General features: G+C 42.1%; 1 protein-coding gene across 1 annotated transcript in view; it reads right to left on the bottom strand.

The window, feature by feature from the left end:
- Window positions 1–2,724: 2,724 nt before the first annotated feature.
- LOC311230599 (SLAIN motif-containing protein 1-like) overlaps window positions 2,725–15,033 on the bottom strand; it is a gene marked incomplete at both ends in the record, with an annotated part of 41,329 nt that continues 29,020 nt past the window's right edge. Inside the window, 5 exons of the mRNA XM_084316926.1 lie at window positions 2,725–2,800; window positions 3,139–3,463; window positions 4,053–4,202; window positions 7,923–8,291; window positions 14,156–14,290. Of these exons, the coding sequence (XP_084173052.1) occupies window positions 2,725–2,800; window positions 3,139–3,463; window positions 4,053–4,202; window positions 7,923–8,291; window positions 14,156–14,290 (1,055 nt within the window). The remainder of the gene's footprint in view (window positions 2,801–3,138; window positions 3,464–4,052; window positions 4,203–7,922; window positions 8,292–14,155; window positions 14,291–15,033) is intronic.

Genomic DNA, 15,033 nt, shown 5'->3' with positions numbered 1-15,033 from the left:
CATTCCTGTACTCGGTGGCAGTAGATTGGAATAGGCTACCAGCAGACATTAAATTAAGTCCCCATTCCTCTTTTAAAGGCAAAGTAAAGAGCTGGATCAGGAGAAGCAGAACATGGGTTTAATTATATTTTATCTTAGTTGTTTTTAAGGTATTTTATTAGGTTTTGAGGGGTATATTTTTAATTTGTATTAATTGTATTTTACTGTAGCCTATTACATTTTTTTTACTGTATTTGATCTCCCTATGTTTTCCTGCCCCCTGCGTGGTGGGCACACCCTCGCTTTACCCACAGGCTCTGACAAGTGCATGTTGTATCATGCACTCTTACTCTCATACACCTACACACATCCAGGCATACACTCACCAGTACATATTACTCAAGACATCTGAAGGACCGCAATGGAAATAAGATGTAAGCTTTCTTGCGTTTTTATCCTTATGATAATGGTGGGCCTCTATATGTATACTTCTATATATGTTCATTATCAATAAAGATCTCCATCTATCTATACATGAATTTGGTATAATCAAATTATCATTATGTGTCAAAACCAACTATTTATATTCACTTTCAAGTTTTTCTGAGATGGCAAAAGCTTAAATTAATTCCAATTATGACCCAAAGTGTCAGTGCTATAAATATGATTTGAATCAGTTTTTCCATCATATTCTTTGAAAATGATCATCAGATTGCAATTTTGGTAAATGAGGTCTGCCATATTGGCAGGAACCACAGAGACATGTGATGCCCTGCAGTACCATCACATATTGAACAAGATAAGTGTGTCCTTTTGAAATAAGACTAGGCAAGCCTAGTTAAAGGAACATGCCAACATTATAGTAAACATGCTTACAGTCTTCCCCAGACATGAAGATAGCCTAGCATAAAACTCCGGTGGTGTGTTTTTGGCCAACAGCTAGGCTAGCTGATCCATATCCACTTCCATTAAATTGTGCAAAGCTAGGCTAGCTTGCAACCGGATAGCTTTTTACTGAATGCACAGAGAGTAAATTGGTATCCATCTTCTTGTCCGACTCCATAAAGACGGTAAGGATATTTCCCATAATGTTGGTGTGTTCCTTCAGGCTGGACAAGACCGCAACATGCGTTTTAACAACATGCGTGTTTCAGCAATGGGGAGTCAGTCAGTTAGAGAAATTTGCCATTGTAGGCCAGCCTTCCAGGGTAACAACAATTAAACAGCCTAAAGCCTACAATATTCCACAAGGTGGTGGACGAATTACAAATTATCAGAGTGGATTCAGATCTGTTCCAAGATCACTAGCATCCTTGATCTGTATAAATATAACCTTTGACAATAGAAAAGTTAATATATTTCCTTGAGGGCATTTCCTAAAGATGCTACGAGTGAAATCCTGCTTTGTGCAAATCCAAGCTTAAGCAGCAACAAATAGATATACTATGCCTCTGGTCTGGCATGGGCACAATAAAGAAGTATTCCTACATGTAATGATTACAGAAATGAAAAATTTAAAATGTTTTATTAAAATGTTACACACTCATTCAATCAAGTACAGTAACAAAGGTGAGTGAGTGAGATCTTGTGAAATGTGCCATGAAGTGTAATCACCTTTTAAAAATACAAGTTCAATATTGCAAACAAAATGTGCTACATTAGAATTGTTACCCACCCCCCCAAAAAACAAAACATTTAAGAAACATCTACTCCGTGCTCTTGATAAATATCCAAAAACAACAAGTGCAATCATAATTGTAAAGAACAGGAACATTTGTATTAAATTCAGAAACAAAAATACCTTATATATACCACTGAGTAATAAGTATAAACTATAAAGTGAATATAAAGTGAATATAAAGTGTTAATATGCACAATGTTCTGTGACACAATTTCTGTGATTGGACTTTTAGTAAAAAAAAAGAATAAAAAAAAAAAACTCTCAAGACAGTTTGCTTAAATTTGGTCACGATGCTTCACATTGAAAATCCAATAAATATTGCATCAATACACAATGATGAGTTCAACGAACACCGAATAGATAGATTTGTACACTAATAAATATTATATAATTTCTTGTGATGTAGAAAAATTGGGATCAAATTTGCCCAAAAACAACAGGGAGCGATTCACTGTTAGCAGCATCGTTTGGATCGCCTGACACCCGATTATTAATCACAAGTTACAAAGTAAAAACAAAAGCAGCAATCGGAGGCTGAATTAGTAGGGACCGGCAGCCCTCGTCAGTGGGTTAGGGTTACTTTTCCCCACCCATGACCCAGTGGGTTATTGCACAATAGCAACAGGGAACGACTTCCCCTTGGCACTCAGCACGCAGGGAAACCAGTCGATGCACCCTTTATATTTGTGAGCAACGACAACGTTGTTAATAAATTACCAGAGATAAGAGATGTAGTTATCCCCACACCGCCAAGAGATTCTGCGTAGAAATGGACCACAGATCCAATGCACGAGGACCTAATTCCTCTGTATGATACAAAAAAAACTTTCCCCATTATTCTATGCAGAATGGGTGCATCTCAAACCCCCTCTCCAGAGTATCCAGTGTAGACGTGCGTGAGGTCATGCACTTGAGGTTTTTCTTTAGATCTTTCAAATTTGGTCCGCCATCAGTCAGGCCCCCCCCCCCCCCAAGACAGAACACTTTGTGTGGTGTAGAGAGTTCCCCTAGCCAGCGGGGGCGCGTCTATACCTCTTCATCCATCTTTATGTCCCATCTATTCATCAATAGCAGCCGTCCCTCCAGCTTCCATCATGTAGGGCACTGAGGGTGGACAGGCTCCTTGGTGGCGTCAACAAACTGAGTAGAAGTAGGAAGACAAAAAAATTATAATATTTATATATATATTATACATGTTTTTCTTTTTACGGTCAAAAGATCGTCTGAACCTTTGATGCAAGGACTGATGGTGTATAAGACGGCTAAATGTTTGTAAATGTTTACATTCAGATGTCAAATTCCTCCACTGTTTTTAGTTCCAATTAAGTACAAATTCAATTTCTTAAAAAACAAAAAACGATCTCTCTGTAAACCACATTATACACCAAAGTCAATTCTGGAAAACCTTAGGTAATTTGATAAAACATAAATGCAAAACACCAGGGTGAATCATTTCACAAGTTCCACCCTTCGTTTACCTGCGCGCCGGTTGGGCGATCTTGCTGCGGGGGGTGAAGCCTGTGGTGGTGCCTATGAAGGAGGCGGGGCGGGGCAGGCTACTGCGTGGGGTGGTGGGCGTGGAGGCGGGGCTGGTGCTGCCTCCACCCCCACCAGACGGCTTGCTGGGCAGGGGGATCCCACTGTTACTGCTGCCCAGAGACTGGAGGCCGGCAGAGGTAGGCATGGAGACTGAGCCCTTGATAGTGGGGCTGACGTAGGCGGTGGCTTTCAGCGGTTGCCGTGACAATGAAGTGAAGTTTCCCACACTCTGGACCCTGGTCTGTAGCTGGCCTGGGGAGGAGAGAGAGAGAGAGAGAGCGAGAGCGAGAGAGCGAGAGAGGAGAAATACAAGCAGACGGAGGTTAGAGATCCTCTATTCACAGTATTCCATGGCAAATATATTGGTGGGCAAACAGGTGACTGTAGTCAAATAACAGGTGATTAACAGTGACAACCATGGCCAACGAGCTGTGACATTGTGCCTTTTTTGGAGGCATGACAACAGCAAGTAGGATAAATTAATTTCCCCTCAGTCTTAGTGACCTCTACTGGCAGATAATTACAGTGCATGTTCCGTCTCTATTGTGAAATTCACTGATATGTAGCCTAAAGTATATAAACAATACAGGAACTGCACATGCCATAAACCATTTAGTAGAGTCAATTTGTTGTATGGGTGTATTAAAACAAACCGAAAGTAACTTTGCGTGTGCCTTGAATTTCACCTATAGAACACATTATTGTTATGTTCTCAGGTTTGTTACATAACTTTGTTGCGTCAATCTTTCAAAAAATATGAAACTGCAAGATCCTTTGAGTGGTCTCATCTTTCAGACCCAGAAAGCAGTTCCTAGTTCAGTCACTGAGACTAAAAAAGAGAGAAGTGTCTCACTGGACGACTGCAGCCGAGCCAGCCCACTGGACGAATCAAAGCTCTGGCTGTTATGGAGAGAAGAAGGGGAAGCGCAGAGATTGGCTGGAATGGGCACGCTGGGCATGCTGGGAGCCCGCACCAGGTTAGGCATGCTCCCTCGCAGTTTATCTGACAAAGACAGTTAAAAACAATGACATCAATGTTTTCATTCCAAAATACTACAATACACACATATCCATTATGAGCCATGTTAAGTGGAAATTATTATATTATAAAATTATTATAGTAAAATTTATCAAACAATTAAAAATTATATAGTAATATTCAGTTAGTTAGGCTATTAGTTTTGCTTTCACAGCAGCAATCATTTAGTCCCAGTAGGCAACATGTTTTAGATGCAAAGCACCTCCTAGACCAGCGATTCTCACTAACTCACTCATGACACTTTGCTTCGTATCTATGACACTTGTGTCCCTTCCCAAATGGAGGATCTAATTCTGGAATGAAAAAAGGAACCACAAACACCATGGGATGCAAACGGTCCCGTGCACCTAAGGGTCCGTGTCGTTATGCCTTCGTGTCCCACCACCAACCACCCGCTTCTCCGACACACCAAGCCGTCCTTGCTCCCCCAACCGCCACAGTCATATATACCCCAACACTCTAATCCAGGGGTTCTCAAACTTTTTTATACCACAACCCCATTTTATTTAGGATATTTTTGGGCGACCCCACTTATCGCATAATTTCAATGTGGAACTAAGGAATATCAAAATAAAAGCACACGTTGTTGAACTTGATCATGCATATTTATTAGAACATTTAATTATAGCATTATGTTATCAATACACATTTATAAAATGAGGCAAATTTAGCCAAAATATGTTGCCAGAACATAAAACATTTTACCAAAAAAATACACACATCTTTTTTACTTTCCAATGCGACCCCACTGTCATCTACCCACGACCCAACTTTGGGTCGCAACCCATAGTTTGAGAACCACTGCTCTAATCCCATCAAGCCCTGTCGCTAGTCTCTGCCACGGAACGGGAAGAGAGCTCTGGCAGGACGGCTTAAGGAGCGCTTCTACAAGAGGCTTAACCCTTTCACTACCACACTACCAAATGGTTAACCCTTGCACTGCGACAATACAGAAGGTTAACCCTTTCACTGGCACACAAATGGTTAACCATTTCACAACCACACTACAGGTTAACCCGTTCACTACAGACAGTTAACCGTCTGTTGTGTGGTAGTGAAGGGGTTAACCTTCTGTAGTGTGGTAGTGAAAGGCTTAAGGAGCGCTTCTACAAGAGGCTTAAGACGTACTGCCGCGACAGTATTAGTACGTTTGTATTAGACATCAGTGCAGATCAGTCGACTGGCGATCACTGTACTGAGAGTTATTCCTCCAAACGAGACCAAACATCTCAATATGTTGATAGCTGATCAACGCTGGATATGAAATATTAAAAAAGAGCACACGTTCGAATGATGTATTTTGAATTAATATTAGGATTAACTGGAGATGCATGAATTGTCTGCAAATGGTTTATTGCTTGTAAGGCTGCAGATATTAAATTGTGCCGTGAAATTAAGTGGGGGGGGGGGGGGTCACTATGAACATGAACACTTACTCTCATACTCAGCTGCGTCCCCAGTGGAATTGTCCCCAAAACAGTATGGCCAACAACATACACGAATACACGTACAGTAAATACACAGATATTGTACACACAAAAACATGTACAACACAGAGAAAAATAGAACTCATTAGAAGACTTTTTATCCAAGGAAATTCAATAATTTATCAGATGGAGTTTTTCTTTTTAAACGGATATAAAAAGGTCAACCTAATCTGATCATGGTTGGGATCAATCCACTTTCAATTGTAAAACTCAAAATGTAAACATTTTGATTTATTGCCAGAATTCTCAATTATTTGTAAATAGTAAGGCTGTAACAATACCGTTTGTGAGGTCCATACACAGTTTTCCTCACCCATATTGTCCAATATGTATACCACTTTGCAGATTTTCCTCTTAACTGGAGTGCCATCTATTAGGCATGCCGTGGTAGTCTGTGATACCAGCGTCACTGTGTTCAGGCTCCACCGAGTACATGACTTGCCCACCACCCCAACTGGTGTATGCTCTTTATTTATGAATTTCTTTCAATTCTTTATATTATTATAGAAATAAAACCCATTTAGTTAATTTTCGCATATCAGTGGCCAATTTCACAAAGGGATTGCATGGCTTTTTCTGATGCTATGCCTGTGCAAATAGCCCCAAAACAAACCTTGCTATTCGCAAAGGGTGAAATACAATGACAAAAGATAGTGACAAAACAAAAGAATGCAATTGTGTCATGAAAATACAAATTAAGAAAGCTCTATACATTACAAAATAAACTAAATACAAATGGTGAAAAATACTGTTATGTCTATCTGTTATAGAAACTAAGAGCTATTGATTCATCAGGACTTCCAATTCCCGATTGTCCTAGGACATGCATACTGTTGCATGGGCAGTAATTATAAAATGTTACCATATCAGGAGCCAACTGCGCTGCCAGATATCGGGAGCAAACTGCACACCGTATAGGCGTGTTAGGTTCTTAAGATGGAGCACATACTGTAGCGGGTGCAAATCACACGCAGCTAACCCTTATCCACCCAGGCACATTTTGCATAACATGCCTGTCCATTGCATACCCAAAGTAAATTGGTCACTATTCTTGAACCACTTATAGCACATGCATGAGTCTGGTCTCTTTTGAAAGGAAACATTCTGGATTTTAAGAATCACTCCGAGTGCTAATGTAATAGAGTTGGGTCCAAAGTTGATAACAATACCAGGGAAGATTTGTATTTTACACATGTTTTTCCAATGTTTGTATCGGTATGCTTATCCAAAATGGCCGCCCGGGTCAACAAATTCTCACGTTGAGCGAGTAATTCTCCTTTTTTCTTGTTCTATACTCCCTTTAGAAAATGAGTTCATTATTCATGGTAAATTAGTAACAGGGGCAGCGTGAGCCTCCGACGCGTTACTCCTCGCCGCTGAGAGATCGCGCTGTACAGGTGAAAAGATGAGACAGGCTGCCTCCTCGTGTACCGGAGGGGACACGTGATGCAAGGCTTGGTCCACATTGCAGCCGACCAGTGGGAGGCATGGTCTAACAACGTTCGAGACAGGGGAGGGTAGAATTGGATAATACGAAATTGGGATGGGAGAAAAAATTTAAAATGGGGAGAAAAAGTAGATAAAAAAATAAAATAAATGCCAGTAGAAAAACTCAAAAGAAACGTCTCTTTCCATAAGTCACGGCCTGGTTACTCAACATAATCCATAGACCATGTTGTGAGCGGTTTCACGTAGGAATTATATTCTACACCCGCCATGTATATTATTGGGTGTACTTTGGTAGAATATAGTTCCTTCTTTTGTATTTTATTCTGTTGTTCACTTAGCACTTATATTAAGCAACACACAAAATACAATTGCACCAACTTGAGGTGCGTTTTTGAGCGCCCAAAATCGACCGATACCAATTATCTGCCGAAACAATGCAATGCAACCAACTCACGATGACCATCACATCCTCCCAATATCTGACTGAGAAAATCCACTTCCAAAGTGAAACTGACCCCAATCCTCCTCGACACACGCAAGTCTTGTAAAAGCAAAGATCAGCTTCAGCTAGACCCGGGGACACATCATCCTATGAATTGAAAATGGGGGACCCTGATGTAAACAAGACAAACGTCTTCCTCTGGTCTGCGTCCCCTTAACAATTGTGTGTATTGAGCCGTACTGCATTGTACCCATTCTGCAATCTGTTAAATAAAGTTCTCATTCATTCATCCCTCCCCTGGCTCACCTGATCCGGGCCTGAAGCCATGCTGCTGGAGCTGCTCGGGCGCGTAGTAGGGGCCGGCCGGGCCCGGGGGCTGCGGCTGAAAGGAGAGCCCCGCCGCCGAAGGGTAGGGTGGGGTGGAGGGGCTGGAAGGCGGCGTGCAGAGGGAGCTGGTGCTTCGCCGCCAGTCTCTGGTGCTGGAGAAGGTGTGGGAGTGGCGCAGGCGCGCGAGACGGGGCTGCGGGGGAGGCAGGAGGCCGTAGTCCTCCTCTTCCTCCTCCTCCAGGTCGGGGGCGGCACAGAGCTGGCTGAGCTGGAAGGAGAAGCTGTGGCTGCGGCGGGGGGCCAGGGCCGCCGACGTGCTGCTGCTGCTGGCGTAGTCCTGCCTCAGGCCTGGGGGAGGGAGACGTGAGGACCAGCGGGCAGACACACACACACACAGATAGATACACAGATAGATACACATCCACACACAGAAAAGCACATCACATGCACACACAAACAGATGGACAGGACACACACACAGTCAGTCATCACCTTCGGGGGTTAATGAAGCTGAAGTAGCGATGAGCTCTGAGGTCTAGTATCACATGTTAAAGTGTTAGCGAGGAGGGAACAGAGAGAGAGAGAGAGAGAGGACATGTTGAGAACGGGCTACTTCATTCTAAATGCACTCACCACTGAACAGATAGTTTCAAACCTGCTCTTAAAAAAAAGCCCAATTAACACTCTTCAGAGAGGTGTCCTGGCAGAACTAACCGATCATTGGGCCTCATTCACCAATACTCTTATTATTTTTCTTATATTGTTTCTTAACAGTCCGTCTGTTAAGCTGTAGCCCTATTTTCAGAAATTTCGCCTAAAGGTACATGCCTAAGTAAATGGAAGATTGCTCCACTTCTACAAGGTCAATTAGCATGTTATTGGTATCTAGGAACATCTAGGGACCTGGGGGTATGTATTCCCAGTGTCAGAAATATTGTGTCTGTTACTAGGCTTGAGTAAATTGTAATGAAAAAAAGGAGAATATAAATGATTATTTATTTTTGCATCTGTGCCGGTGAATAACACCATGTTACAATTGTGCTGGAACCGAGCTCGCTCACTGAGCTCATTCAGCACCTTCTTGAGATAAAGTGTAAAAGATATCTAAGCAAATGAATAAAGGGAAGATGAGCAAACAGAAGGATTTGTAGTAATACATGATAATCAATTTTAATTATAAATTCATATTTGACCTTGAACTTGACCTAATCATACATCTATGGATAGGGAAAAGGCTACTCTTTCCAATGGCAGGGTTAAATCTGGATTTAGTCATTTCCTTGCGGTTTTACGATAAGAGATATAATTAGCATTTTTCCGAGAAATTCTTATTTTCGGTAAACATGTGGGCCCACATGAGGACGATTTGACCTCTAGCGGCTCGAGTGTGCATTTCTTTTAATACAACATATAGGTAGAATTAAAGCCCTATTTGTTGCCTGTCGATTGCCCTTTCAGGTGACAAAATCCGTTTAGCGGTTCCTGAGTTACATGCCGATATGTGAGGCGTGCGCCAAAGTACACATTACCACCCCGACTCCCGGGGCTCTCGCTCCGTCAATCATTTGGCGATCTCAAAAAAATTTGGACAGGATTGTAGCCAATGAGTGTGGCTTTCCAATGATACCCCACATGGGGATCTATACGATCTCTATTGATCGATTTATGATAAAGAAAAGCAGGGTCTCCTTATAAGGGGACCTTACGGCTTAACAGGTAACAAGAGAACAAATAAGAAAAGCCACCGCCGCATTTATCAACCCGTTCTTAACGTCCAAATCTGTTCTTACCCAGGTGTGTCGAATGATGAATCCCACTCAATTCTAAACTGAAATTATTTGCATACAGACACGCCCCGCGGACTCATAATACGAGAGCCGTGTGCACAACTGGGTCTGCATTGCATGAGCGGATCCCCGTATTCAACAGGTAGCGCTGGAGTGCTTTGCGCTTTGCTCAGATTAAAATGTATTGTCATCATACAGCACCTATAGCTATATAGTGGAATAGACTATTAATATTCCATATTTATACCGTCTAGTTGCGCACTTCTGGCCACCTCCTGCACACACACACACACACACACGTACTGTATACAGACAGTACATGCAAAATTTATCGTTCCAGCAAAGTAGGCTTTGTCAAGACTGAACGACTGCGTTTGTTAAGAGCCAATCACGCAGTAGGTTGGGAAATACCGGTTAAGCAGCCACTCATCTGGCTCTGCAAATAGATCTAGAGAGTCTGAATATCTCTGCATAAAAGCCTGGCTGGCAGTGTGCATAGTACAGTACAGTGCATGCTCCAAGTCAGACTGGATGGCACTTCTCTCGCTCTCTCAAATCCATTCTGAGAACGGAACGCAGTGCCCGCGACGCGGGTCAAAGTCAGTTGTTTATTTATTTAATTTTACTGTTTGCATACGAGGTGGTCCGCAAATGTTCTTGATAACAATCTAGTGGTCCGCATAAACAAGAAGTTTGGGAACCACGGATGTAGACTATCTCTAAATATGCGTTCTATATGCATCCAACTGTTCTAACAGCAATATATAATCCATTTCAGACAGAGCACACTCAATAAGTTGGGGTGGGACGATACATCAATCCAGATCGATATATTGATCTATTATCAATAATCAAATAGGATCGATGCAACGCAAAAAGATCGGTTCATATTGTGATAACTCCATTTTGAAAATCCGGCGAGTCGTATCCGCCCAGTAGTGTGAAACGCTGTGTAGCTCTGTACAGCAGAGCAGGGCTACAGAGCGCCTATTTTGCAACCCGATATACTGTAAGTCTGTGCAGTTTCTTTCCCGCAACGGGTCAAATGCATCTAACATGCTTTGCATCGTCGCCATTCCTTTATGCCCACGTCGCGTTAAAGACCTAAATTAACGTTACGTTAGCTGCTTACGCTAACTAAGCTAAGCAGCTAACCCTGAGAGAGAACAGGAGGGGACTGGGGAAGGAGGGGGGGGGGGGCATTCTGTGTGTGGGGACTGGGGACTGGCATTCTGTGTGCGTGTGCTTTTGAAAAGACCAGATGAAGTCAGGAGTATATTATATTGATAGTATTTACTGAGGATGGACAGATAATGTTGATATTTAAACATAGAAAATACAATACATAATATATGTATTCATGATCATCATGCAACATAAAACAATTGTAGGAAAAGTTTGGGAGAGGGAGGGGTTTTAGGTTGCGTGTTGTGAGTTCCAAAGGTTTTTACGTAGTCTATTTGTATTACAAAAACAATAGATTGTTTTGATATTTCCGTTGCCCTTTTTTTTTTATCTACTTTTTCTCCCATTTTTTATTTTTCTCCCATCCCGATTTCGTATTGTCCAATTCTACCCTCCCTGTCTCGAACGCTGTTAGGCCATGCCTCCCACAGGTCGGCTGCAATGTGGACCAAGCCTTGCATCACGTGTCCCCTCCGGTACACGAGGAGGCAGCTGTCGCATCTTTTCACCTGCGATCTCTCAGCGGCGAGGGTCTGCGTGGGAGGGACACGCCGCCCTCGTTGCTTCCTGATTCTACTGCGCAGGGCAGGCGCACCAACCGACCTGTAGGAGTCGCTGTCCACAACGTCCGATCCCCACCCGCCAGCTTCCCACCCCCTAATACTGCCAATTGTATTAGTATGAACGACCAGCCAAGCTGGTAGCAATGCAGAGAGCTGGGCTCGAACCCAGCATCTCCTGCATTAGTGGTGAGCGCCTTGCCCACTGCTCCACTTAGCCGCCTTCCGTTGCCTTTTTTGAGTTGATCTAAATGTGACCGATTGTGTTAAATGGGCACATAATATCGTCTCATATCGATTGCAGGCACCTGAATCTAAATCGTATCGTGGCAGACTTTGTGATATCGGCAAATATTGTATCGTTGTCCAAAGAATCGATATCGTATCGTGATGAAACTGGCGATTCCCACCCCTAGTTCTTAGGTGTGATTATAGATCACAAACTCTGTTGGAAGCCACATATACAATATATCAAAGGTAAATTAGCCAAATCTATTGGCATTCTGTACAAAACAAGGGAGCTGTTAAATCAGAAATGTTTGCATATATTGCATTTTTCACTTGTGCCATACATGTCATATTGTGTTGAGGTCTGGGGGAATGTTTATAAAACAAATATAGATCCTATTATTAAACTACAGACAAGAGCTATTAGAATAATAAACAAAGCTAGTTACCTTGAATCGACAAATCCATTATTCATAAAGTCCTGCACATAATTTCTTTTTAGATATGGTGTACATAAAATCATTTTGTGTGCTAAGAGTAAAAGCCTACCAGTTTGTATTCAATGTATCTTTCAACCAAGAGAAGGAAAGTATAATTTAAGAGGGTTGTGTATTCTTAAAAAATGTAAAAAGGTAAGAACTAATGTAAAAGCTAGATGTGTTTTGGGAGTTAAATTATGGAATAGCCTTAGTGACGAGTTGAAGTTGTGTACTTCTCGGGGGAGATTTAACAAAGCCTTAAAAAGGATAAAATAATTCAGGAGTACAGTTTAAGAGTAAAACAAACACTTGCAGCATATTTTAAGTTTCTCTTTCTTATATTAAAATATATTTCGTTTTTAAGAATTTGTAAAGGGTAGGCAAAAATAAGCATGTGCTTCAGCCTATTCCTTTTTTTCGGTCGTTGATTTTGTGTGTGAGCTTGCCTTGAATATGTACATTTGTGATTTTCTATTTATCTTTTTTGCAAGTCCACACAGGTGTGTTTGATTTGTCTTTAAACAAGACCGTAAAATAAACTTCATTCATTCATAAGTTATAATAATAATTATTATTATTATTGAAAAGTTCTGGATTTTTAAAGTTGTATTTGAGGGCAATTGACCAATGGTAGGCTTTTTATTATCTCTGTAAGAGTTTCTCATCTGGGTAAGAGTGGTCTCGACCACTCCTAAAGTTTGGTCTTGCCTAAGAGAAAAGCAAAAATAAGAAAACATTGCTGAATGGTAAGAACAAAATAAGAAGAAATGCTAGTTAAGAACTAAATCTGTTCTTATATCACTTCGTGAATGAGGCCCATTGTGCTGGTCAATGATGGGAGTCTTCCAATGTATTTGGTCAAGATCATAGGTTGTTGTTGGTTCCTCAAATTCTTTAGCCCAGGACACAAACAATACATTTAGTCTTCCCCTCGGGACCCATATTCAGTACAATATTAAAATATGACCAGTATTGTGGTCTTGTCAAAAGAAGCAAGCCCCGGTCGCGTCTACCTTAATGATAAGCAAGCAGTGCAAAAATGCGGAAGCATTCGTCACCGCACGCCACTACGGTAAAGCGCCTTTCTTTTCAGGCCCGCTTTGGGAGCTGTCGCGCGGAAATAGGCTGTCTATTGCCATTCTCTTTGACAAACTCTAACCTTAACCAGCTCCTTAACAGCGCCTAAACTTAACCGTTCTAACCTTAACCAACTCCGAAACAATGCCTAACCTTAACCTTAACCTTAACCATGCCTAACCTTAACCGGCGAAAGAATACACGTTAAAAAAAAAAAATCACGTTAAAAAAAATATATTTTATGGGATTCGAACTCGCCAGCAAACGAGCTGTAGGATCCACAGCCATGCAGTGTTGCCAATTGAGCTATTTCTCGATACTGAATAAGGGGCGGTGACTTATATATATTGAGCTCCGCTCGTGTCGAACCAAGGCGGGATCGCATGCGCGGGCACCTCGCGCGAGCACGCCGGCGCACGCACGCACCTGAGCGAGCACGCCGCCGCCGGTGCACGCACGCGGGCGCTGGGCGGCGGAAAATGAAAGGCGCATTACCGCACGCCACTACGGTAGAATGCTTCCGCATTCTTGCACTGCTTGCTTATCATTAAGGAACAGGCGCCCCGGTCGAGGGCGCTAGAAACACTGGTCCTAGATGAAGGCCAACTCCATGAGCCAGACACATTCTAACCTCAACAACAAGGGGAATAGGAGTGGGAATCACCAGAGAGGCCCCACGATACCAGATTATCATGATACTAGTGTCACAATATTGTAATATTGCGATATATTGCAATTTATTCTTTCAAATGCTAATTATTCCCAGAGCGGAAAACTTGGGTCAACATCTGCAATAAATAAAAATATATACACATGATCCATTTTATCTAATAAAACCTTTCAGTCTGTTCCCCTCACTCCAATCATTCAGATTGTCATGTAAAAGAAACTCTTACTCTCCTCCTGCAAGCGGGCCATGACCTGGACATCCGTGAGGTCCTGCAGTTTGTATCCCATGACAATAGAGTCGTCTTCTGCCTCGCTGTCCAGAGAGGACTGAGGGCTGAGGAAGGAGCGGCGCAGGCTGCGGCCTTCACACACACAACACACAACAGCATGTTAAGACAACAAAAGCATGATGTACCGGTCAAAACCTAGCAGTCATCAACCACGTACACCGATACCTAGGATTGGGCATCGTTTGGATTTGAACGATTCCGGTTCCGATTCTCCATTTCGATTCCTGTTCTAAACGATTCTGGATTCCGATTCTTTGAGGTGCAGGTCAAAACAGGTCACAGCTTATTTCGCAGGAGATAATTTTTTTGAATAATTTTTTGAATAATCTTTTATTTTCTTCATACTATTCATATTGTCAGTTGACTTACGGTTTAATTTGGTTGCTGTACTGTAACTAGGGTATTAATTAATTAATCTAAATTAAGAATCGAAATTCAAACATGTTACTTCCAGAACCGGAAGTTGGGGGGGGGGGGGGGGGGGGGGCAATACTCTTATTCCACACCATTCTAAAAGCTCTTTACTTGGATTATAAAAATAAATGCCATCTATAGCACCTTTTAAGTTTTAATCTTTATAATATATAATCCAAATAAGATCTCACAGTTCTGAGAAACACAAGCTCTGAGAAAGAAGAAGAGCCCAGAGATGATGAAAGCCAGCCTTATTTTCTAAGATAGACAGTGCGCGCAGAAGAACACAAAAATAACCGTCCCTTTAATGCTGGGGTGTGAAGTGGCTTCATGGAATACCGCCTCCAGTGACAATAAATAACAAGATTGCACACAGCGCCAAGGGAGACGTTTAGCGGGAG

Source organism: Notolepis coatsorum (assembly GCF_963971535.1).
Source record: "Notolepis coatsorum genome assembly, chromosome: 1".
Taxonomy (NCBI): domain Eukaryota; kingdom Metazoa; phylum Chordata; class Actinopteri; order Aulopiformes; family Paralepididae; genus Notolepis; species Notolepis coatsorum.
Note: the sequence above shows the minus strand (reverse complement) of the source record. Positions and strands in the feature narration are given on the sequence as shown.